This window comes from Scomber scombrus, chromosome 5 (genome assembly GCF_963691925.1).
Source record: "Scomber scombrus chromosome 5, fScoSco1.1, whole genome shotgun sequence".
Classification (NCBI taxonomy): domain Eukaryota; kingdom Metazoa; phylum Chordata; class Actinopteri; order Scombriformes; family Scombridae; genus Scomber; species Scomber scombrus.
In genome coordinates, this window is record NC_084974.1 from 10,921,308 (window position 1) to 10,948,207 (window position 26,900).

The window sequence follows — 26,900 nt, forward strand, 5'->3', positions numbered from 1 at the left end:
AATGTGTAGTTTTGAGAATAAAACTCCTCATACAGCTGCTGTCTTTTTCGTACGGGAAAGGGCTATAATTACACTCAGTTTGTCCACAGTATCTGTCTTCTCCTATCAAAAAAGAAAAAGCTTTTCCTCTCAATCCCCTAGGGAGCTATGACAGCCCCTATACCCCCAGTCCCGCCCACCCCCCTCTGCCCTATCTCAGGCATTATCATGCAAAAAAAACAACATAAGTCACGGAAAACCAAATCGTGCCAAAATAAGGAATCCACAAACAGTTTAGGAATTAACGGTGAATGATGCGTCGGGCCCTTGCAGGCGTGCTGACCTGGCGATGGGCAGAAGTTTGGCAACAGGAGGGGACAACAATGGAAAAGTTGTGTTTGTGAACAGGTTGGGAAAGTTTTGGCCAAAAAAGAAAAACTTATGGCGCTTTCCCTGCACGGATGCGTTTCGGGGATCGACAACATGTAAGTTTTGATAACAGGAGGAGCACTCACCTACTTCCAAACTGAACACTTTAATGCCTAATCTGTTGTTTGAGGGTTTGCCAACTTTTTTTTTTTTTTTTTTTGTAAGAGTGATTGTTGTTAGGTTTTCATGCCTTTAGACTGCGGGGGGGAAATGGACCACAATTCAAAAAGGTGCTAGGATCTGTGATATCCGTGAGGTTAAAGATGTGTGCGCGTAAAAACTAACAAAGAAGAAACAAGACATGGCAGAAAGAGAGAAGAAGAATGTGTATCGCAGCGTCTCTTTCAGAAAGTTGGGGTCTTTGAGCGCCAGCAACAGGAATGAAGACCAGCAACACAATTCAGAGGATTTGGAGGCAGCTGGCGTCGCCCTTCCCCCGGAGCCCAGCAAAGCAGAACAGCCCTTGGCGACGCGTAATGTCAGTGTGTCAAGAAAAGTTTCCAAAATCTCTGCCACCACCACCACCACCGCCGGCCTCCCAACCACAGATCTAAAGAGAGGCTCCTCCATTCCTCTCTCCTCTATTTCTCCATCCATCCGCCAGCTCACTGAGAAGTTTAGCAGCAGCGGTGGCAGCACCGACAGAGCGCACAGAGCCTCGTCGGGAAACGGTGCACCAGTAACCCGGGGGAGCAGCACTCTTCCCCGGGCAAGAAGCTGCAGGAGAGACGGGTCGCCCTCTCGTAAATCATTTCATGAGGACAGCGGTGGTGGATATTTCCAGGATAGTAATACTACTACTGCAGAGTCTCCCACGGACAAAGTGCAAAAGTTCCACTCTGGCACTGACTCTGTGTCAGGGTCGGACTCAGAGAAGAAAAGTGAAAGGCGGCTTTTTGCACTGTTATCAACCGACAGCAGCAACTCTGGTAAGAGAGATTACTCACAGATCAATGCATGTACCTCTGATCCCAAAAAGACTTTGACTACAGATGAGGAAGAGGATGTTACTAGTAGAGGTGTTCCTCCGCCCTGTAAATCTAACAGAAGTTATCTTTCCACACACCACAATGACTTTGTTCCCCTGAACCCTGACAAGTGGCCCAGTGTCACCAAAATTAGACAAATTTTTGATGAGAGACAAGGCAAAGCTACACAGCAGCACAAGACTGACAATTGTGAGAATTTAAAACAGGCAGACAGAGTCCATCCGGACCAGCTCAGCCCCTCTGAGAGTGCTCCTCTGTCGGATAGATGTGACAAGCTCCCACCTTGCAACTCTGCTACTCAAGCCAGAAACCCGTCTTTGCAGGAGAGATGCATACTTGGAGCACAAAGCAGAGAAAGTGGTACTGCTAAAGACACATTTTATTATGGCATGGACTTTAATTCCAAAGCTGACCACCAGCAGTACTCAAATGATGAGGAGGCAGATGTAGAGACGCTCGGTTTGAGTAACAACAAAGTTGCTGGTAGAAATACTTTTCAAAGCAGTAGCAGCATTCGTAGGATTAACTCATCTCCATACAGATCTCGCAGTCCCAGCACTGAGGCAGAGGCTTTCTGTAAGAGCCCCAGGACGACAGGGTTGACATCTGACCCCAACCCTGACCTTCAACCCCCTGCTACTTCTTCTTGGAGCAGTTCGGTGAGCCTAGACACCTCCTCCTGCTCCTCCTCTCTTCAGCAGCCGACAGTGAGGGAGAGAAGGGATAGACAGGGGGTCGGGCTGCCCAGGGATAGTTTACATTCCTCACATAGCTCCTCTAGAGTGCAGGCCCCCACCTCCTCCTCCCCCTTCTCTGCTCCAGCTCCAGATAAAGCCATTACCTCCTCCTCCTCTACTGTAGCTCCCTCCACTGAGCTAAGAGCCTCAGCAAGAGTTACCTCTCCCCTCAGCTCCCTCTGGAAGTTTAGCTCTGGAGACGAAGAGGAGGAGCACGCCAGGAGAAGAAGAGGAGGAGGAGGAGGTTGGAGTGCTCCCTCTGGCCCTCTTCCTTCCATCTCCTACAGAGGAGGAGAGAGGGGCACCACAGAGAGAGGGGGCAGTTATTTATCACGCAGTAAAAATGGCTGGTGGGGTGCTAAGGGCATTGGCAGGTCTTCAGGCAGTGAAGAAGACAGCCCTGGTTCTTTAGGGCCCCCCAGTAGAGAGGCAGTGCGCCGCCGCTCACTGAGAAAGAAGAAAAAGGTCAGTGGTGTTGCTCTAGCAACAGGCCGTGATGATTTTGATGATCATGATGGCGAATCAGAAGACAGCGACAGTGACACAGGCTTGACCATGGAGCACTTAGAGAGGCACCATCAGCAGAACACAGGAGGAGAGTTTGTGGGTACAGCATCTCGAAGTCACTTGACAAGACAGCCCAGCAGTAATAGAGCCAGGGTGCAGCAATGGGAGCGCATCTCCTCACCAGTGGCATCCACAACACTCCCTGGTGTATCACGTGTCTCAAAGGTTAACATTCCCCCTTTTGTTTCCAGTCCTGGTGATTCCCATTGTAGCAGCCGATACTCCAGCACTGAGACTCTGAAGGAGGAGGACCAGGCTGGCTGTGCCAACCGTTCAGCAAATGTGTTTTTTAACAGTAGCGGAGCAGGAGGCAGCAGAACTGCATCCTCATCCGTGCTGAGTAAAACTTACCATGGTAATTTTACCATGTACCGCTCCCCTAGCTTTGGTCATGGAGACCACTTCTCCCGTAACCCTGTGCGGGTGCGCCCCAAGATTGTTCCTGCAGTTACTTCCTCCTCCAGTGTACTTGCCAGAGAAGGTGGGGTATCTGCAGGGGTTAGGGGTGGTGAGACAGTGGCATTAAGGAGGACAACAGGTGGGGAGAGCGTAGATGAAAAAGATAAGAATCGGATATCCATGTCCAACCCTGATATCGCATCAGAAACAATGACACTCTTAAGCTTCCTAAAATCTGACCTGTCAGAGCTCAGGGTGCGGAAAACAAGTGAGGGGGACAGATCCGGGGCTGCAGAAGGGTCATCAGTGTACAGGATGGGCTCACGGAGTCATGGTGGCACCCTCTTGCCTTCTGGTCGCCGTCCTTCATTGAAAGACTTGACCGCCACCTTGCGGCGTGCAAAATCTTTCACTTATTCAGACAAACCCACAACACCTGTGAGGTGTTATTTGACAGTAGGTGCCACCAAGAGAAGCTCCTCTGAGCAACAACTTGACTTGGATGGAGAAGGAGATGGAGGGAGGGTGTCTGTGTCAGACAGGGAAGTAGAAAGTGATGGAGGTGGCTCTAGGGTCAGAAGAGGACAAAGGCTGAGGGATTATGGATATGATGATGATGAGGTGATGCCAACTCCACTGCAGGAGAGGTATGTGCAGGAAGCCAGGCAGGTTATTCGAGATATCTGCCAGATGAGCACTAGAGATGATGATGATGTTGATATAAGGAGAACTGTGGATGACTTGGAGGATGAATGTTTCCAGGTCAAGAAAACAAACGAGGAGAGGGAAAAAGCCAGAGTGAGAGTTAAGGATGAGGCGAAGGCAGATCAAGAGTCTGAGTTTAAAAACACAAAGGATAGGGATAAACATGAGAGGGAGAGAGAGAACAGAGAGAGGGAGAGGAGCGAGAGGGATGGACAAAGTATGCAGTTGGAAAAGCTAAACAGCAGGGGCACAGAGTACAGGGAGAAGGCAAAGAGGCAGAGCAGAGAGACTGAGAGAGCCTTACTGAAGGGCGACTCGGAGGAAAGCATGTTCTACGACCGCTCTGTGGATGAACTTTCAGGCCATGAGTCTAGCTTAACGGATGAAGGGATTGTGACAGAGCCAGAAACAGGCCCCAGTGACCCTTCTGAGAGGTCTTTTTTGGGGTCAGCGGGGGTTAATTTGGGGTCACGAATTGCTAGGGATGTGCTGGGGCAGCCTGTCACCGTATGGAAGCAGTCGGCTCTCCATGAGGTGGAAGGGTTTAAGCAGGAAAGAGAGGAGATGACGGAGAACAGCGTGAGTTGTGCAAATCGTCTGAATGAAGTCAGCGCACCTCCCTCCTTGCCTCATGCTGCCTGTATGGCTGAGAGTGATAGCATTATCATGGACTTGAGCACCACCGCTGGTATCAACAGTGTCAACGCTACCAACGAGGTGATCAACACCAACAATGCCGTGTCGCAGGGGTCAACAGGCACTGCAGGAGGAGCCGAAGCCCCTGCGACCCCCAGTGCAATGCGTCGAAGGCGCAAGTTCTCTCCTTCTGGTAATAACAACACAGGCTCTGATTCGAGTAATGGCAGTAATGCAGAGTCACCGATGGTATCTGTTGGAAATGGAGAGTCCACAGTCTACCGCTCCCTCAGTGACCCCATGCCTCAGCGGCGCTGTTCTGTTGCAGAGGAAGGGAACAGCAATTTTTCCTCTGTAGACAGCAACCTATTAGGATCTCTGTCAGTCAAAGGAGGAGGAGGCGGTGCCCCAGAGTCCTCTGCTGTGGCCACCCTGTCAGAATATAAAGGTAGTGTGGCCAGTGACTTGTCGGTATACAGTGATGGTGGACTCCGTGATGATGTTGTAAGTGACTACAGTGGGGTGATCAGGAGCATTGTCGCTGAGCCAGGTGCAATGGACAGACTGATGACTGATGACCATAGCAATGGCAAAGCTCCCAAGAAGAAATCATTCAGTGACCCCAGTCGTCGTAGCGATGCCCCTTTACTTTTGCAGAATGACCCTCAGTTCAAAGGTCAGTCTGGCAGTGCTGAGCCAATCGTTGAGCTGGATCAGCTGGGACAGATTCCTCCTTCCAGCAGTGAGCCAATCCTGAGCGAGCAGAGAGAGAAACTGTGGCAGGTGGAAAGTGAGCCAAAACATGCATTGCCAACACAGTCGCATCACTTTCATCACGGAAATAGCAACACTAAAGTTCAGAAGCCTCGCTCCAAATCAGAATGCACCTCTGATAATCAGGATGATGAAGATGCTGATGTAATAGACCAAGGTGTAGCAGAGAAAGATGAAGAGGAGAATAAGTTTAACTTTGACCTAAAGCTCGCTGGGGTTCTGTCCCCTAGAATGGTTCGTCGGCCCTCCAGAAAGCGTCCAAACAGGTTGGCTCAGTTTTACCCTCACGAGGACCCATTTGATCTCCCAGAACAGGGTTCAGAGGAGCAGGGGGATCTCAGGGAGTCGACTGACTTCACACCTCCTCTTCCTCCTCCCCAATCCCAATCCAAACCCAAAACCAGATCCAAGCACGTCCGCCATGCCAGTGAACCTGCCACCTTTATACCTATCTCCCCACCTCCACATCTACAGCCAGTGAAGGAAGGGGACTGTCTCGCAGAGCCTCCAAGTAAACTTCCAGCAGACGAGGCCCCGTCTCTGGAGGATGTGACCCAGAAATATATTCTGGAACTGAGCGCCCCTGAGAGAGGGACTGAGGGCCCAGTGCCTCTGCCAGGTGCCAGGGATGGAGCTGAAGTTGCGGTGTCGGCATCGGAGGGGCCCAGTGAGACCGGCACAAGTGGAATTACAGAAGCTGGCCCACAAAAGAAGGCTACAGAAGATACTCCATCCACGCCTATCCCGCAGAGGACCAAGCCCAGAGTGGTGAGTCCATATTTTTTTCTGTTTTTTAGTCACTTTAGAAATGGTTTTCAATATGATGTATGCAAGGCCAAAGCTCTGCTGCCGGTAATGCTTTATTGTTGCATCATGTCATGTGAGTTCAGATGACTTGGTGTTAATTGGATTGAAGTTTTATTTGTAATCTGTCATTGATGGGTAACAAAAAGAAGTACTGAACAAATTAATAGTATTAACACCACACACAGTACTACACACATTTTGAATTTGGTTTGTGTGGAGTTGAAAGGATGTTGCTGTCAAGGTGAAGACTAGAGTCAAAGCTTTTCCATTATTTATTAATGGGAGACAGTGAAAGGAATGGTTTCATGAATATAAAAAAAAAGAGTGGTTTTACAAAAGGTTTTAATCAGTTTGTATTTGAAGAGGAGATAATCATTTGTAACTGTACTGTCCTTATTCAGATTTAATCTTATGGTGAATATAGCTTTTTATTGTTTAAAGGAAGATGAATGTAGTTCGAGGTAATGCAAGTTGTCTTAGAAACAGCCTTTTATGTTGTCTTGTACAGTTGACTCGTTCCTATGGTTTCATACCTACAACTAAAAGTGCACGTGTGCGTCTGTGCTTTTACAAAGTGCTGTGAATCAGAACTCGCATGGTTATTTTCAGAGTGCATTTGCGAGTGCGACTACAGTACAGAAGCCATTAAAGGCTGAGCAGTGTTAAACAAACATCAGAGGATGTTAGTGGTTTGATTAAACAAATCTCAGACAAAGGGCATTAAAGAGTGAACTAAGGCCTGCCAAATGTGTGTTTCTGTTTTCATTTATTTGTTTCATCCAATATCAGTTGTCTCACCTAAACACAGTATGTGAATGTGTTTGTGTTACTGAAGCTACAGCGGTGTCTAAACATTGGGATACATTTTTCACTTATTATATTACAGCCATACAAAAGGCTAACAGATAGGGATGAATGTTATAATCAAATATATATCACAGAACAATATATTGACAGTAAATTCATATATATTTTTAACTGTCACCAGCATTTTATGACTTAAACTTATGTTATTGAACTTATTGCTATAGCCACCTGTGAGGTTTTACATGTGTAAGACTGGAGAGCTGACAGAGCCAGAGTCAAAGTTATTGTACAGTCATTGATGTGGCTCTGAACAGGCACGGAGAAAGTAAAAACAACACAGGGATTACCATTCCCACTGAGCTCAGGACAGAAGGTTGTAGACACAACTTTCAGGGCTTTGTTTTCATTACATCATAATTAGTTATTTTATTGCCGTTACCATTTTGCAGGCCTGAAATCACTCAGTTTTGGTCAGGAAGCCAAATGGTACTTGTGGTTACATATGATTTGTCACTGTGTATAGTTCAGTAATCTGGATCATATTATTTTCATTTGTTAAAAACTATCCCACTATAAAAATGTCCTTTTTTCTCTTGACTTTGATGTTCTCTCGCAAAGCTGCCTTACTGCCTCTTGATGTTATTTACATATACGGCTCTGGCCTTCATTAGTTGTCGATTGTTTCACTCCCTTGTCCATTCATAGTCCTTTGTTGTTGCCATAGCGACAGTAGTGGTAGCTGGCAAGTGACCTCACCAGGCAGGAAATGGGTTTAGGGAAACGGGAAGTTGTTGTGGTTACTGAAGTGTTTGATGATATTCAGCACCACCGGCTGGCGTGTGCATATGCGCACTCCATTGTGTGGAGTATGTTTTTTTGACTCATCTGTGTGTGTGTGTTATAAACTAGTTTCCTCTGTCTTTTCCTTTCTGTGTGTGTGTGTGTGTGTGTGTGTGTGTGTGTGTGTGTGTGTGTGTGTGTGTGTGTGTGTGTGTGTGTGTGTGTGTGTGTGTGTGTGTGTGTGTGTGTGTGTGTGTGTGTGTGTGTGTGTGTGTGTGTGTGTGTGTGTGTGTGTGTGTGTGTGTGTACACATATTGTTTGTCTGGAATATATCAGTGCTTTGTTCCTATGTTTGGAGCCCAGAGTTTTGCCAACACGTTGTGTTTAGAGCACTGCCCTGCAGCTCTGGTGCACCGTGACAGTGTGTGTGATTTGGACTGAATGTAACAATAACTGTGCCAAGCCAAAATGGGGCACAGACAAGTTCTGAGAAAGAAAGGGAGACAGAAGGCAAGAGAGAGAGAAAAGGAGTTTTTCCTTTTCTGGAGACTGGAGTGTGGTTTATATTGCCCATAGTGCAGTCCATGCTTTCTCACACCAAAATGCGCCATTAATTTCTTTCTTTTTCTCCCTATATTTCTTCTCTTTTCTTCCCTTTTCTCATCTCCGTCAGTCCCTTATTCCTCATCCAGACGTGTTGGTCAGAGTCTGCAGTGTGAAATATCTGTGTGTTACATTTTCATTATATCTTTCACACCAATCTCCATTTGTCTTTTTTTTTTATAACCAACATTCCTTCTTTTGTTGTTTTATTCTTCTTTTTGCTGTCTTTCTCCTCTCTCTGTGTCTCTGGAACATTGCACTGAAGTGAGGTCATAAAGTTTGGCAGAGCCCAGCCAAATATCAGGTAGAGAGAAAGAAAGACGAAGATGAAAAAAAAGAAGAGAGCTGGAAGGAAAGACTTGCTGGCTGAAAAAAGTTTGGGTTAGGATTAAAATAGAACTGAGAGAGAGCTGAAGAATGAAACAGTGACGGAGGGAGGGGGAGGTGATGGGAGAAGATGGTAGAAAAAGGCTAGATTTGTACTTGAACTAGAGGTGGGTCATCTGTACTAAATTAATATGTTGATACATTTTGATATATTGCTATGTTGTGAATTACTGAAGTATCCAAAACCACAGATACATATTTATGTAACAAACTGGGACAGATCTTAATAAAAAATAGTAACTCATTTAGACATGGAACCTTTGATCTTAGGCATCTGTTTATGAGAATATTTTCAGATTATGATTATATGGAGACACAGTAATTGATATGGCAGTATCACTCTTATTTGAACATAAAAACAGTGGAAGACAAAGAGTTCTATAAGCTCTGTTCAGCTTTTTGTGCACTTTCCATGTGTGCTTTCTCAAGTAGCTCATCAAATGTGCTGTCAGTCTAAAATGAACACATCTCAGGTATAGAATAGCTCCTCCTTCACAGCAGCTGAACAGACAGTTTGGAGGTGTGACCGTACTGTAATGTATCACTAGAAAACAACAGTTGTTTGTTGAAGGAAGTTAAATGAGATACACCGTCTTTTCTTCGACTTGATGAATTATGATTTCTCTTGAATCATTGTGTGTGCGTGCTTCCTCTTCTGTTTGAGTAGTTTTCACTTTAGCAGGCAGCAGGAATGCAGCACATCTTCCCATCTCCTCCTGTTGCATAACAGTCTTCAACTCTCCAAAAGAGCTGAAGACTGCCAGAGATTCATGTGTGTCAAGTATTTGTGGCTATATATAGAGCGGGGTATTGTTCAAAGTTTCAATACTAATAGCATAAAAATATGTTTGACATTTTACTTTTTTTCTGTAAAACAGCTATACCTCACAACACACATCAGTGAAGATAACTTTGCTTAATAAAACAATCTAAAATTAGAGACATTATTCATTAGTTAAATTAGGAAATATCTGATGCAGGAATAAGTAAACAAGACTAGAAATGTTGAAAGTGTTTGTTGCCAGCTTTCGATACTTCTATGATATGTTTAGGACACATTCGGACAGTTGGATCCTATCGATGAGGCCAGTACAGGTGCAAAGAAGATGCTGGTTGCACTGTTAATGGGTGAAAGGGTGAGGAAAGGAGAAAGCCAAAAAAAGAAGAGAGACACAAAGAGCGGTTAGTGATCCACTCAACAAGGATTAGGTCTAAAAGCACAGTGTTTATAGCTTCAGATTTATGACTGACTTTGTTTTATCAGGCCACCCACATGGAATCAAATACTTTCCTTCTGCCCATTATTTTTTCTTTCACTCCCCTGTAGCTCTCCTCCAAATGGAGTGTTGTAAAGGAACAGTAAAGGTTGAATTTTACTGTTGGCTCAGAGGTTTAACTTGAAACTATGATGAATAGGAGCAAAAATGTGGTCACTTCTTTTAGATTATGAGTATTTGAGACAATTTTTAGTTATTTTAATTCTATATCTGATACGTTATTGTCAATGCTGTAGAGAGAGAAAATGTATTTGCAACTCCGTGTTTATCACAGATTGTGTGGGAGTTTGTGAATAAATATTTGGATGTTTTAAAGAGTCAGTCAACACCGTAATACAATTCCAAGGAACTTTGAATAGAAAAACATGTACACCGTTGTACAGGTTGTAATTTTCTAGGTACATCTCACTCAGTGATGTCACAGCAATGTTTGTTGTCGGCCATCAAGGGCAAAAAGGTTTTGTGACATCACCGTTTGAGTCATGGCCACAGGGGCAATAGAGTTGCGAAATGGGAGGAGCTATTCCAGGTGCCCTTGGTTCTAGACGTAAAAGTCCCTTTTAGTTTCCCCAGAGACGACGTCACAGTTAGAGCACTTGTGCTTCGATCTGTATGAAATCCTCATAGTTAAATCATGAGTACAAAAGAAAAAGAACAGATATTTTAGAAGATATCTGGCTCTTTGATTAAAAATAACAGGAGTTGAGGTAACTACAACCCCCTGAGGTGCATTTTGGCAAGAAACATCCAGTGACTTTCACTGCTAACAGCAGGTGGGCGCTAAAGATTATGATAATGAGAAGATTGAAGACACAACCTGCAGCTTAACTCAGTTCACTTTTTGGTTCAACTGTGCATTAATTCACCAACTATAGCGTTTTGTTCTCAACTGCAACAACAAAGTGCTTTGCTGTAAGTGATTGAACAGTAAATAAAGTGATGTCACATTGGTTGGCATGTACAGAAAAGAAAAGAAGAGGTTAGATTTTCTGAGCACAGACAGTCATCAAAAGCAGCTTTTACTGTAAATGACAAATCTGCCAACAATGTCATGCATGTTAAATTGAATATATTTTCTTTCAAAATGTGCTAGTTTATCCTGATTGTGGTATTTACATGAGGCATTTGGAGTCTGATTAGGCTATTATATTCTCATTATTAGTAGAAAAAAGGTCACAGAAATTCTGTCCGACACAACTAATATGGTAGTTCTGTTATGCAATCAAGAAAATATTACCCTAAAAACCTGCAATGACGAGGAAGGAGCCTATCTAGTAAACATCCTGTTCCTTTGAAAGTAGACTTTAAAGTGAAAGGTCCACTATACACACACACATACAGGATACTGTGTGGGTGCGAGAGGTTTTCTTTTAACATGTAAAGGTCAACAAAGGTTTAGTGAAGTCCATTGAGTGAAGGATGCTACGGGAGGTAAAAGGGAAAAGAGAGATAAAAGGAAGAGGATGTGGTTTGTTCTCTGTGCATGTCTCCAGCAGATGAGAGGGAAGAGGTGGGATGAATCAGAAGATGGAAAGGTCGCAGTGCAGATACCTGCTGTGTCAGTGACATACAGGCGGCCTCTAATGATAGACATTTTGAGTTTACTGATGCTGGCGGAGGAGGACAAAGTGTTCTAACTGCACATTGAAGGATGCATCACTGTGCTGAGAGACTGACATGACCTTGTTGTGGTTCCATTTAGAGAAGGTGAGGCATCGATGTAGATTTGACCGGTTGAATAGATTTAATATAACATGCAGTTCACTTTAAACTGACAACAGAATTAACAGAAGGACTCAGTTGGTTACTTAATGTTTGCTGTGGTTTCTGTTCCTATGTAGTTAAGGTCCCGAGAGAGGAGAGAATTATAGAGCGCAAGCGTCCCCCTACCTCCGGCCATCCTGTCCCCACACACACACACACACACACACACACACACACACACACACACACACACACACACACACACACACACACACACACACACACACACTCATAGTTTCCATCACTTCAGAGGACTTACATTTATATCTTGGAGACTTAACCATAGCCAATACTTGCCTAACCTTATCTTGACTTTAAACCAAGTCATCCTAAATTTGATGATTTACATTAAGGGGACTTGCTTTTTGTCCCCATAAGACAGGTTATTCCTCACAACATAAATGTGTAAATAGATAAACATCCCCACAACATGAGGAATACCTGATACGCACACGCACACACACAAACATGTCTGCCTGTCTCCCATGTACACACAGCCTGGTGTGTTTCTTTTGGATCAGGCACAACAAAAATGTTTTTTTGTTCCACTGAGCAAGACTGGGGGAGGGATGGGGTTGATTTAATGAAGGACGTGTTTAGTTTGAAAGGGGCAGATTTTAGGGATACTGCTGCAATTTTAAAGGTAACTAACTTTAGATAAATGTGTGTGCGGACATCAAAGTCCACTATCATGTTTCTTCTGATTTAAGTATGTGACATAGACAAGAACAAGAAGGTACATTTTTTCAGTTAAAGGAATAGTTTGACATTTTGGGAATTATGGTCATTCACTCTTGCCTAGAACTAGAGAAGAAGATCTCAAGGGTATATCGGGCCAAATATAGCAGCCTGTTAGCTTAGCATGGCACAACAGGAAACAGTCCTCTGCCCTAAGGCATCAAAATCTGCCTATCAGCACCTCTGAAGGTGTGTTCAGACAGAACATGAATGCCAGCCTCTGACTGGACTCACTAGAGCTCTTTATTCCCCTTCAGTCTCCTTTTTCTTCTAGTCTGTGAACATTTATGAAGGAAGACATACACATGAATTTAGTTCAAGTTGAAACATTTGCAACTCACATGGATGTTTATATAAACACAGTACAACTCTTTAATTAGCATGATATATCTATTTCATCTGTTTAATCTGCACCAAAATGTCAAACTATTCTTTTGACTTTCTTCTAACTTTCCTGTTTTCTCCTCCTTAGCAATGCTGAAATTTACAATATAGTACAAAGTCATCAGGTTGTGATGTAGCAGTGTAAACAGCTCCCTTGAATGCTTGGTGACGTCTGCTGTACAAGGAACTGCTCTCCTGAGAGCGAAAATGTGATTGCTATTATTAGTCTTTGGAGGCGATTTTCAAACAAACTATGTTAACCATTGTCTTTGGGGCGTAGGAACACGTCACGCAGGGCAGCGGTGTGGCTCATTGACATGTTTTATGGCACAGATTCACATACAATACTTGGAAGGAGGATCAATTCAGTTGGATTGGCCCAGCACTTGAGATTAATTGACAGTGAAACATTTTTTTTTTTTTTTTTAACTCTCCAGCCTTTGAAGAAATTAAATGCACTCCACATTTAACTTGTAGCAGTAAGGCTAACAGAGGTGCTTTAGATTAAAATCCTAGGGCTAGTAAGTGTAAGAAGAAGTAATGTATTTGTGAGAGCTTCTGAGTGTCTTTATAAAAAAAAGAAAGAAAAAGAACTGCATGTAAACCCGACTGTCATGTACAAACAAATCACAACATGAAGCTCCATCTGGTTTCTCACAGTGGGGAAAAACCGTCTGTGGGAAAACCGTTCTGGATGTCCTTGCCCCTTGCTTGGTGACAGTTGCAATATGCTTTGAAAATCTTTAACTTTCCCTTTTATGGATAGTGCCTAGATTCCCCCCCCCCCCCCCCTGTACTCCAGCTCTCCAGTGGAAAGTCATGACTGCTTAGACCTGAATAGTAGCTATAACGGGTTCTTGTTCTTTCTTCTGTTCCTCTTTGTTATCCTTATTTTTCTGTCTGTCCCAGTAGCTTTCCTCCTGACTCTCTCCTCTCAGTCTGTGTGGATCCACCCAGTGTAATTACAGAGCACTTTGCTTATGTAAGGAAAGCCTCCTCTGAAACAGCACTTTCTAGCAGAGCTGCTATTTCAGCTTTTTTTGTGAGCGCAAGCAGATTTCTACTAAAACGTGCGTTTGTGTGCATGTGTGAAGTCAATTTCAGTTTCACCTGGTTCTTACACTTGGGGAAAATGGGGTCATCTGTCAAGGACTGCGTGCCTTAGACTTATCGTATATCTCTGGCAGGGTTCCCTCAGACATGTTACTCTCCCCTGTAGTTTTCTGTCTGAGTCATACATCTGCAGTCCACGTGGCCACAAAGATGTGAGCATGTAGGTGTACAGTTTGTTGATGATTCACCTAATTTGTTTCAACTGTTGTAGTGCAGCTTCATTTAAGGGCTGCACTGTTTGCTGCCGGGGTCCAGGTGGAATCACCTAAAATTTACATTTTTACAGCTACGGGCCAAAAATCTATTCCAGATATAGAGTAGAAGAGATCACAACATGCAGGTCTTACTTGTACCGGGACACACAACAATGAACAATGCACTTGACCAGTAGCTCAGTCTTTCTTTTTTTTTTTGTACAGCGCAGTTTAGCTTTACACACACTGCACACTGGATGTTAAACATGTACCTAACTGAAATATGTACCTAAATTTGGTCACATTTTTTCTTCAAATTTGTCATCAATTAATTGATCACAAAGAACATTTGCTGGCTTCTTTTTCTTATAGTAAATGTGAGGATTTGATGCCTTCTCTGTGTTCATTATTGTAAATTAACTCACTAGTTTTAGATGAAAATGTAACTCTTTCACTCTCAAGTTGTGGAAACAAACTGTGTTTGGCGAGGCACTAACAGCATGAGGGCTCTCTAATCACAGAATTTGCAGTTTCAGATAATTCCTGAGAATTTATACCATTTACTTGAGTAACTGATACACCGTTATGTTAAAAAAAACAAAAAACAATTAGCTAATGCTGGGTCCAAGGCTGCCAACTTTTGACTTCAGTCTGGAGTGAGTTCCCAAAAGGGTATTTTAGTATTACTTATTATTGTTCATTATAAAATGATTATTACTTGTGGTAAATTGACCCAGTCAACCTCACTCTGGCCTTAGGAACCAACACCTTTTTCATAAGACTTTTTCTTTTTGCTAATTTGTGTTTATTGGGTAGCATTTTTGATATACCGTACTCTCCAGATATACATATTTTTATACAAAACTATGCTCCTCACCAGGTTGCTCCTATCATCCAACACTCCCCACTTTAGTTTATCAGGTTTATGCAAATAGAAGTAATATCTGAACAAATGATTCTAAATACAGATCCAGAACCGGAGAAAATAATGTTAGATTATATAATTACTTTGATACCTGCAACCTCACCACTCTCAAGTGTACAGGCCTCTGATGAAGAAATACAATACAAGTACAATATTGATGAGTGACAACAAGTTTTGCTTTACTTATCATTATTATTTTTTTCAGTAGTTGACAGCAAATCAACTGTGCCTGAAATCACTTCCTGTTTAAGGCATTATATGTAATTTTTAAGCATTTTTTTGGATGATTTACACAATTTAACTAAAAAGAACAGTATTCATCCCAGTGCTTTTGTTAGATGTAAATGTTGTGATTATACAACAACACACCTGTCAGTTATGGCTCAAAATGATGATTGAAGCATCTTCAATCTCAATATACTGCAGTCAACAATTGAGTGTTCATTATTTAGAGCCAAATACATTTCTGTAAAACTGACCATCTGGCAACCAATTACACTTAAATCTGTATATAGTATTTTGTATAGTTCATAATGGAAAATAAATACTGTATGGGATATCCACAATTGATGGGTTTTTGAGAACCAAAGAAGAGTTATTAATCAAATTATACATACTCTACATATACTCAAGAAGCAGAGAATGTGGACTGTGTTTGGTTACAGTATTATGCATCTACATACAAGTATGCATCTGTGCATATGTATCCGTGAACTTTGACTGATTGTCATAGACGTGTTCCCTGTGTCTCTCCCAGTCATTCACACAATGGTACAACTGTTTCACCCATATAGCATAGCATAGTTTACAGCGTGGTCGGACACACGCACGCACGCACGCACGCACACGCGCACACACACACACACACACACACACACACACACACACACACACACACACACACACACACATACACACATACACACACACAGGGTTTAGGCTTCAGTCTAACTGTGGGTTGACTTGGCCATTCAGTCCTATTCTCTCACTTGTCTTTTGTCTTCTAGTGAAACATGACAGTAGAAATACTTGGCTTGTTCCCTCCTTCCCTGTACATCTGCCTCTATCTTCCTCTCACCCTCTTCTTTGTCTATCTTATGGCATCATTGCGCCGGTTTGGATCATGCTCTAGCTGCCAGTTGAGAAACGCTCATCAAAATGGGAATGGGAGACGCTGGAAATCTAGGAGTGCTGCTCCTGAATGGCTGCTTGGGTCTCGGATTAAGGCGCAGGGAGAGGAGGATGATTGGAAGAGAGAGACAGGAGCAGCTAAGGCCAAAGCAGCCTCACAGGCAGGTGGTGTCTGTCCTCTGTGTGCTTGTGTGTGTGTGGGAATTGAAAGTCAGGTGAAGAGTGACATTGATTTAAGAGCATGCAGGTGTGTACGACAAACAAAGACTCACTTATTTAGTAGGATTTTGAAGTGAAAACATGTTCTGTTGTAGACGTATTGTGTATTTTTGCCTTCACGTTTGTATCTCTATCATACGTTAGAGGATTATTTCCCTATTTGGCTCTATTCTGTTGTCGTAATTTTAGTAACATCACCCCCATCACATGGATTTCATCCAAAAGAGTGACCCGTTTCCCTACCCCCTCTCAGGTGAGCACTGAAAGGCTTGATCTTTCTGGCCGTTGCCAACCTTTGTACTTAAGTAAAACATTTTGTCCCAAGATGAGTTTTCACAAAACTCTGAGTCAGCCTGAAAGTATGTTGACCTTACCTCAACCGAGAAAACTTGGACGTGTGTGTTTGTGTGTTGGAGTGTGAATGAGAGAGCAAGAAGCATGGGGGTAGTGTGTGTGTGTGTGTGTGTTTCAATAACTTTGATGTTAAATAACACTTCTTCTAACTTTCATTTTGTCTCTCTTTTTCCTGTCTCTCTGTCTCTCTCTCTCTCTCTCTCTCTCTCTCTCTCTCTCTCTCTCTCTCTCTCTCTCTCTCTCTCTCTCTCTCTCCCTCTCCCTCTCCCTCTCTCTGTCTCTGTCTCACTGATTTTTCTTCTACTTTGCCTCCATCACTCCTCGTGGCTGTGTTGTGGCTTGCTAATTGATATGGATCTAGGAATTTGAGGCTAATTGCAAGTTTTAAGCACAACAAGCTCATGCAGACACTCAACTATCAGCATCCATATCAGACTAGTCAGTGGCTCCTCATGAGTTGTGAGTCATTCAACCAGAGTGATGTTCCCTTCTTGGATTATTTCAATTCAATAGTTACAGAGGCTTGACAAGCTAAAAAGAAGAAATATACAAAAGTAAGACGTTGTTTTAGAGTGAAATATGTTGTTTTTTTTCTCATATCCTTTCGATGTAGCCCTCAGATTTATCTTCTGACCACAGCTGGGAACCACTAGTTGAGTATACAACACAACAATACACAACAGAATGGCAAAAATAAAGAGAGATCAATCACTGCTTGTGTGACTGTGAGAAAATAATTTTTCCAAGCGATAACAAGTCATTAAATTCACTTGCCACATATAATAGTTCCCTGCTTTTCACTGTGATTGCTGAGTATTGTTTGCATATGGTAAAGAGCAAACAAGTGTGACAAAGGCTTAATGGAAAGTGTTTATAGTTATGTCACTTGACTTAAACCGGGTGTGTTTTAAAGGTGTCGGTCGGATGGGGTTGAAAACACAATTAAATATAACCATTGGTGATGATGTTTAGGGTTTTGAAAACATTTTAAATGAATGGAGTGAATTCAGCTCCAGATTGTGCTTTCTTAGCGCCCATCTTGAAAGTCAGTGGCTTCCAACCAGTGGACAGGAGTCACAAGATTGATGATAAGAATAAAAGGAAATGTTTAGTAATATGTAGCTTGAGCCAGCAGCCGGTTAGCTTAGCTTAGCATAAAGACGGAGAACTGGAAATAGCCTGGCTTTGTCCAAAAGTGACAGCATCCACCCATCAGCACCTCTAAAGCTCACTTGTAGGGTTTTTCCATGGTGGTGAGGTGAGTCGTGCTGAGCCATGCTGTGAACAGCCTAGAGCGTGTTTTTATCACTGCACGGCTTGGCAATGTAAAAGATGTGATGACGTGTTGGAGGTGTGCTGGTCTGCTGAAAATGCAGTAAGATTTTCTGCTCGTATAATTTTTTCGCTGCAACATTTAAAACTAATCCACGGACTTATTGTCGTAAAACATCTCCATATTCTGTCGTGTAGAAATGTTTTTACTTCACTAATCTCTAAAATACAGATATTCAATTTGGAAAGTACAAAAGCACTGAAAGCATTATTATTATTTATTTATTTCTCCACAGGGACAATGTACATCATTCTACAATTTCAGAGAACTAAAAACGTAAATGTACCCAATTGCATACGATGCAATTACAATAGCAGAACACAGCATTACTTTTAAATGAAACAACCACAAATTTGACAGTTTTACACTTCTTTTTTTGCGCGGAGATATTACTTTTAAATCAGTGAACTCTAGAGGTAGCCTATGTAAGCTTGATGTTTACTGTACAGACACAAGATTGATATTGATCTTTTTAGTGTTATTTCCCAAAATGTTGAATATTCTGTTAAAAAAAATCTACTTCACAGAGTTTCTTCAAAGTTTTCTTTAAACTGTGGATAGTTTTATGTCATCGAGAACTTAGTTTCAGCTGCTTGCAACTTATACAACCTGTGGCAAAAGGTCAAAGGTCACAAGCCTTATCTGTCTTGTCAAGCTTTACCTTCTGAACTATGATGTTTGAGGTGTGTGTGTGTGTGTGTGTGTGTGTGTGTGTGTGTGTGTGTGTGTGTGTGTGTGTGTGTGTGTGTGTGTGTGTGTGTGTGTGTGTGTGTGTGTGTGTGTGTGTGTGTGTGTGTGTGTGTGTGTGTGTGTGTGTGTGTGTGTGCACTGACCCGCTGTCCCTTGGCTGTCTCTCTCACATTCGTCCAGCGATGTGGACATTTTGCCAAATAAAACAGCGGTAATGATCACCATGGCAGTGATGATGGTTAATGATGATGACTGCCATTTATCTGCAGATTTGTGGGTTGGTGTGTGTGTCCGTCCAAAGGTATGTTTGAAGGGCTCACACAAAGCTCCCGTCACCCAGTGACAGCCAGGGGGTTGTGGGTAATCGGGTCAGTCTTTACTGAAACAATGTAGGCCTTCTTCACTCCTCAATGGGCTTCTTAGTTTCAACCAGGCCTTGACTTTTTTTCCCCATGAAACATTTTATTCACCGGTTGGCATTTCAATTGTGTGGTTCTGAAATGTTATTGTGAAAGGAGGAGAGGAATTATTTAGGGTTTGTGTCCTACAGAGATGCCATTCACATTTAAACATCACCATCTTCTCAGGAATGTCAGGACAGGATTCAATCTTGGCTCTCCAGTGTAGTAAAAACTGCAAGATTTTGGCCATGTAGGGACGTGAAATAATACGCCTGTGATAAGATTGGGGTCTGAGCCCATAGTTCAGCAAACACAGTTGAAATGTCTAAAACTTGATTTTGTTGCATTTATATCTTGTCCTGCTGTATCATGCAGTCATCTAGTGGATGTCCAGCATTTCCGTGCAGCTACAACTCTCTTCACAAGATTGTGAATGAAGGCTGAGCAGACAAAACCTCCATGATAAGAAGATGTCAATTTCCTAAAAATAGCCTCTAATCTGACCTTGAAGAGCAAAATAAGTTCTCGTGGTTTGAAGGAAGCAAATCATCCTTGTAGCCACTGGATGAAATGAGCTGTGTCTCCCATTCTTTTTTTATCTTCATTTGTTCATTCTGCTTTTTCCAACTTTTTTTCCATTCTTTCCAACCTACATACAGAAGAGTTTTGTGGTTATTCGTAGTTTCCAGAGACTTGCACAGGAACCGCTTTGCACACCTCTTAAATCTCATCAATACATTGTGCTTACCTGCACCTCAGGCAAGCTGATTGTTTGATCCAACTTCTTCTTCTTCGGAGATTGAATGGGGGAAAAAATAATGGAAAAAGAAAATGTAAATGTTATACTTAAAATCCATAAAAATATAAAGAAATAGCTTCCCTGGAGAAGCACATATTAGCCTTAAACCATTTTCTATTTGGGTGGCGTTTTTACTTTACCCTAACCAATTAATAACCAGTGATGTACACGCTCCACCAATGTTTTTCTCTACCTGGAAACTGCGTTAGTGGTTGCTAGGAGCAGGTCATTTTTGTTATATCGGTCAAACAATTGGAAATCAATTCAAAGTCAGATTTCAAATTTAGTTTTTCTATTCCTTTATTTTCTGTTTCTTAACAAGAAGATGGCGGTTTCATTGTTAAACCCACCTGCAAAACTCTGATTGGCTCAGTTGTTTTTTTGGAGACACCCATGAATGAACCCCTCAGACATTGTTGTTTCAATTAAGGGGTCTGCTTTGTGATGTGAATAATAGTCATGCCATCTACCAGATGTACAGTATGTGACAAAAAAGGTGTTTGCGCTTAATTGCATCCAAGTGAAAAACTGCATTATTAGTCTTTTAAATCCAGCCTGTAATTTAACTGCTCAGGCAGCTCCCCTGTCACTGTCCACTTTCTAATAAAGGCAAACTACCATAAATATAATAAATGGATCTGCACACCTTCATGCAGATTTGAAAAACACATTCTTTATGTTTGAAAAACATGCAGTATTGGCTTTAATTTGAAAAATGTGTGCAGAGGTGAAAACAACATGGATCCTGCCTTTTAAGGAGCTATTTCTTCTGTGTTATCCTTCTCGCAGGAGCCATAATTGTCTTCATTGGGAGGGCAGGGCAGGAAGTGGGTTTGGGGGAGGCATTTTTGACCATTGCGCTAACACACACACACACACACACACACACACACACACACACACACACACACACACACACACACACACACACACGCACACACAAAATGTCTCTTCATGTGTTTGTCAGAGCAAAAAGACAGCGGGTGCTGCGTTACTTAACACAACACTTTTTTTTTTTGCAGCTCACACTTTACTTAGGATCGACAGTGATGGAGATGTGGACTTTTTTTTTGTAGACTCAAAAGATGATGGCTGCCCTTATGTGTTCGCTTGGTCGTCCGTGGCAACGTAGTGTGTGGGACGTGTGTGTGTGTGCGTATGTTGCAGTAGGAATGTGGTGACATCAGAGCGGCTAGTGTTTCTGTTTGAGAGAGGAGAAACATGAAGGAGGAGGAGAAGCAGGAGTTGGGGACAATGAAACAAATTCGCATGTCTGGCACACCTTTCTCTTCAACCCATCAGTCTGTCTGCCCTCGCACATTTATCCCCCACCCTTGCCCACTGAGATCATTCCTTCGTCTCTCTTGCTTTCTTTCTGACCCTGTCTCCTTCTTTTTCTTTCTGTCTCCCTCACCTCTCTCGCTATTTTTATCCCCTCTCCCACTGAGCTCACATCTGGATCTTATTGACAGAGCGAACAGCCCTTCAACCATAAAAGACTCTCTGGGCTCTGTGTGTGTACTTGTGTGCTGGTGTGTGCAAAGCATGGCAGACCTAAATATAAACACCCCGCGATTCAAAGGAGATTTCAACAAACCATACAAGCATTCACACACAGTGTACGGACATTCATCAGCAGCCATAGCAATGTGAGGCTCTAATTATGTCTCTGGTTTGTTTTATTTTTGTAGGATTTTCAGAAAATAGTTTATTTTTAAAGATGTGTGATGGAAATATGAAAATGTAAATATGATGTAATAACATTCTGAAAAGCCTTTTAGCGTGAAACAATGTATCATGAATAGGCTGAAAAGAAAAAAACAGTTAATGAAATGATTGCTTTGATTGTTTGACAGTGATGTAAAAGCTTGACTCATTGTATTTTAATTATCCTCATCAGTTATTAGATTAACAGTCCATTTAATAATTTCCTTAACGGCTACAAATTTCACCTTAAAGGAACAGTGTGTAGAAATTAGTGCCATCTAGTGGTGAGGTTGTAAATTGCAACCAACTGAATACATTAAGAATGCAAAAAAAAACTCAACTTACCAACATCTTTGGCAGCTTTGCTAATCATGCAAAGTGAGTAATAAGTATTAGAGTTCATTTTGTTCACATTTGCTTGCTGTCATTTGGAGCTGCCATCATGTCAAGACCAGACTGTGATTTCCAATCTATATCAGGGATTGTTCAATTTATGTTTTTAAACTCAGCGGTCTATGCAACCCACTTCAAGTTTAAGATTTTGTCTCACTAAACACATTACTCCTGTCATGCGGAGACTCACAGTTAACTATAAATCTGACAACCACCTCAGGTGCTGAACTGAGCTCTGAATAACGCTCCTTGCTGTGGGAGGTGAGCAGCCTCCAGGGTCGACAGCAGACCTTTTAACCTCTTATCCCTCACCTCTGTTTCACCTCTGTGGCAGCTAAACACTATGCGCATTAACCCAACAGAGAGTTAACAACTAGTTACATGACAGCAGGTCTGAGCCTCTTATCTTCCTAATGATAGGCTGCAGTCCTGGTAAAAACAAAAAAAAAGACAAAAAGTTTTACATTGGAGGAAGGGCAGACGTTTTCTGGCCAGCTGACTTGTTGGGTGTCACACTGACTCTTTTACAGTTGGTGAGCTAGGGAAGATGTGAGTTGACTGTCAGTGTGAGAGGGACAACATGGACAAGCCAAGCACAAAAAATAAATCAGGCTTGAGGCCCAAGTTAACACTGATGATGAGTGACAGTTAAAACGAGTGTGAGTCTCTGTCTCTGTTATCTTTATATCTTGTCATAGCTCAACTTCAGTCGCTGTTGATGATGTTGGAGACTACAGCATAAAGAAAAGGGGCGGGGCTTGTGTTTTTGGTGAAACTAGTATTTGGCTTGTGTGTGCACGCGCGTGTGTGTGTGTATATGATCTATTAATAGGGAGAGGAATGGTTCAGGCCTGGGAATGTTGTCCTCTCCGGAAAAACAAACTTTTCTTTCCCGTCTCTGTCTCTCCCTCTCTCTCTTTCCATGTGAGATGGGAATTACTTAATGCAGAGGGAAAGAAAAATGACAAGATAAGGAAGAGAGGGAGAGGGAGAGAGAGGAAGATGGTATGAGAGGAGAGGAGAGAAGGGGGAAGTGGTCTTTTCCTTCAAGAGAATTATTGATGAATTTTGCAAGCGCCCATTTTGTTGTCCACTTTCTTTTTAGTCCTTTAAGTTTTCCCTTTGGTTTAGTTATGATATGAATACATCATCCTTCCAAGGGCAGTGTTCATTACATGATGTGTGAGAAAAAAAACATATGTAGCTACATTTTTTTGTAATTAAGTGGTTTACTTGATGACAGCATGACTTCAAAAATCATATGATCCTCTGTTTTTAGAGTGCTACAAATGTTCAGCATTACATAATATTGTGGAAACTGACACACACTTAAGTATCGTTTCTGTCAAGGAAACTAAATGTGATTTCTAAGTAGTGTTGATGTCAATGTATATGTATATATATATGTATATATATATGTATATATATGTATATATATGTGTATATATATGTATATATATGTATATATATGTATATATATGTATATATATGTATATATGTATATATATATATGTGTATATATATGTATATATATGTATATATATATATATGTGTATATATATGTATATATATGTATATATATATATATATGTATATATATGTATGTATATATGTATATATGTATGTATATATGTATATATATATGTATGTATATATATATATGTGTATATATATATATATGTGTATATATATATATATGTGTATATATATGTATATATATATATAATTACTTCTTTTGTTTGTTTTTTCCTTGGTTGAAGGAAACACAGACAGACATACACACACACACACACACACACACACACACACACACACACACACACACACACACACACACACACACACACACACACACACACACACACACACACACACACACACACACACACAGTGTTGGTGCCAGTGTGCCCAAAATATTTAGAAGCATAGTTTTAAGGTCACAAATTTCACTGAAAGTTTATGTCTCTACTGATATCTGTATATTTACATGCACAATATACACTCCTCCTTGTACAGTATGTGAGGATTGATGCATTGTGTGTGTGTGTGTGTGTGCATGTGTGTGTGCATGTGTGCGTGTATATGTGTGTGTGTGTGTGTGTGTGTGTGTGTGTCCAGACTTTCTACCTGGATTCCTGCATTCCAGTAATTTGGTCTCAAGCCAGGACATTCTGGGAAACAGACCAGTGCAAGGAGGAGGGCAGGAAAGATGAAATGAAAAGAAAAAGCAACCATAGGAAAAGAAAGAATGAGAGGATTCTGGCTTCCATTCTGAGGCAGAGATCCCAGGGGTTATTTTTGTCCCCTCTGAGGATCCGTAGCCATAAACAGGCTGGTTTGTGATGTAATCTCTTCTTTTTTCAATTTTTTTCCTCCCTGCTTCTTGCTTCTTCCTCTTTGCCTTTTTCACTGCCGTTCAGAGATTTAAATGTAGTTTCCTCTTAAATGTTATTAAGTCGTAGCTTATGATCAAAAAAGTGAATCAATTGTCATCCGAGGGACTGAAACTGACTACATATTTTTGCTGCCATTCTTAAAAATATTCGACTTAATTAGATCTGTTCTTGAAAGAATGAGTTCATAGCAATAATGGTATTTCACACCAATTGTAACAATAAGGACTTTTTATTAAGTGTGGATTAAATGCTATAGACATTTTTGGGAACTTTTGGAGAACAGTAAAACAGGGCGTCAGAGTCAAAATGGCATGGAAAAGAACCTTGAGTTTAGTCAGCGTGCGCTCGCTGATCTAATCGCTCCCTCTGAGAGCAACACTGGGACTGAGCCCGTATCTCACACACACACACACACACACACACACACACACACACACACACACACACACACACATGCAACAATGCCATATAAGGAGAGAGCGAGAGGGAATCGGGCAGGGTTGAAACAGGGGGTCTCTTTTCTTCTCTCCCTTTTTTTTCCCATTTTCTCCCGCTATACTGAAAGTTCATTGGCAGCTCGCTCTTTCTTTATTCATCATCTTCCGTTTTAGTTTGCTCTCCTACCCCGCTCCTTGTTACTCCCCCCACTAGTCCAAAACTTTCTCTCTCTGCCTCTCAGTAGACAGTACACACCCAGTTTTTGGAAAGCTCTCTCTGTACCATTTATAAAGTGTAAACCTTTTCTTTCCTCCCCCGGCTTTACTCACAAGTACACATTAACTAAATGTCCCACTGCTCACCAGCCCCTGTTCAAATAGACCGCTGATATTAGCCCACTCCAAACACATGGTTCACAGTGGTGTAAGGCCATTTAGGAAATAAGTCAATTTTAATCTGAAGTGTAAGCAAACAAAGGATCACTTCCACTGCGAATGATACCGTGTGACAAAAGCCGTTATTTTCTGCTCGACTGTTTGTTCGTGATTCATTGTTATTGAATGTTTTCTCTAGACTGAGCCCTGTAGGCGAAACCATGTGTATTTGACTTTCTATAATGTGTTTTCAGTGGTTTTGGCTTGACCCACGAGTTGTAAACCACTTTGTGCATTTTAGCAGCTGATATCAATATTTGGCAATATGAGGTTCTTGTGGAAAACCGACAGTGCTTGGGGCTGAATAGTTGAATCTTTTACTGTAAATTACCTCAAAGACTTGTTTTTGCGCATGCTTTAATGTAGATATGTTTGTAATATTGATCCTTTGTGTTGGTTTGTTGGTATAACCTTGGTCTGTATCCTACAGTCAGGACTAAAGGTTTACTTGCATCCCTCTTATTAGTTTCCTAACATTGCATCAAGTCTTTTGGACCTACAGTGCATTTATGAGGAATCACAAAGTTCAATGTGACACAGCATATAATGACACAGTGGTTAATGTGTAGAGTAAGACGACAGAGAAACACCCCCTGTGGCTTCTGTGTTTTCTGTATGTGTGGAGGAATGTGACTGTTTCATATGAGCAGTTATAAACGGCTTCATTTTCCTGGGAGTATCCGGTATCGGCGTGAGTGTGTGTGTATGTGTGTGTGTGTGTGTGTCTGTACTGAAGATAAAGAAAACTGTTTCCCTTTTTTAGTTGTGTCCCACTGGGACAACACATTGGAGGGTGGTCCTCAATCAGGTCCTCTTCTGTTCACACAGATGACGAGCATGATGGAGCTCTTATGTTTGCTCTTTCAGCACAGATATTTATGTAAGCTTATGTGCTTGTTTAACATGTGACAGTTGCCTCTGGTATTGCTAGAAACTTAACTTGAAGTGGTCTAAGATGTCCGTCCTATTGAAAAGACATGTTTCATTTCAGATGTTCAGAGAAGTAATTATTTTGACATTGATACACCCTCTGTCAACTTGTGCTAATATAAAATCAGCTTATGAATAACTAACCACAGTTTTTCATCAGCTAACCATTACGTTCTTGCTGAATTGCATATGCATGTCATTTATGCACTACAGATGCTGTTAAGTAACAAGTAGCCCTGTTATCATTCAGATGTGCTGCATTTCAATGATAGCCTTCTGCATAGTTATCTAATGCTAAAAAAAGCAGCCTATAAATTCATATTAGCAAGAAGTTTGTCAAAATGTGGGAATCCTGTAATAAGGATTGCATCAAATATGGGATCATTTGGTTGGTTGGTCCATCACTTTGGTCCAGACTGAAGAAACTCCTCAACCATGAAACCATTACATTTTGTACAGACCTAGATTACCAGATAATGATATTTCCTGACATTTCCTCTAGCGCCACTGTGAGGTTAACATTTGAAATATCTATTGGATGGATTACCACCAAGTTTAATAGAGACATTCAAGTTCTCTTTAAGACGAATTGCAGTAAGTTGATTCTAGCTTCATCAACAGGTCAAATGTTAATTTATCTAATACTACACTTTCTGTTTAGTGCTAATTAGCTATTTTCAA

The 26,900-nt window shown here is 41.7% G+C and overlaps 1 protein-coding gene across 1 annotated transcript in view; it reads left to right on the top strand.

The window, feature by feature from the left end:
* Positions 1-233: 233 nt before the first annotated feature.
* The window catches only part of LOC133979942 (rho guanine nucleotide exchange factor 17-like), a 68,845-nt gene continuing 42,178 nt past the window's right edge, over positions 234-26,900 (top strand). The window contains exon 1 of the mRNA XM_062418484.1: positions 234-5,983. Within this exon, the coding sequence (XP_062274468.1) occupies positions 710-5,983 (5,274 nt within the window). The 5' untranslated portion in view covers positions 234-709. The remainder of the gene's footprint in view (positions 5,984-26,900) is intronic.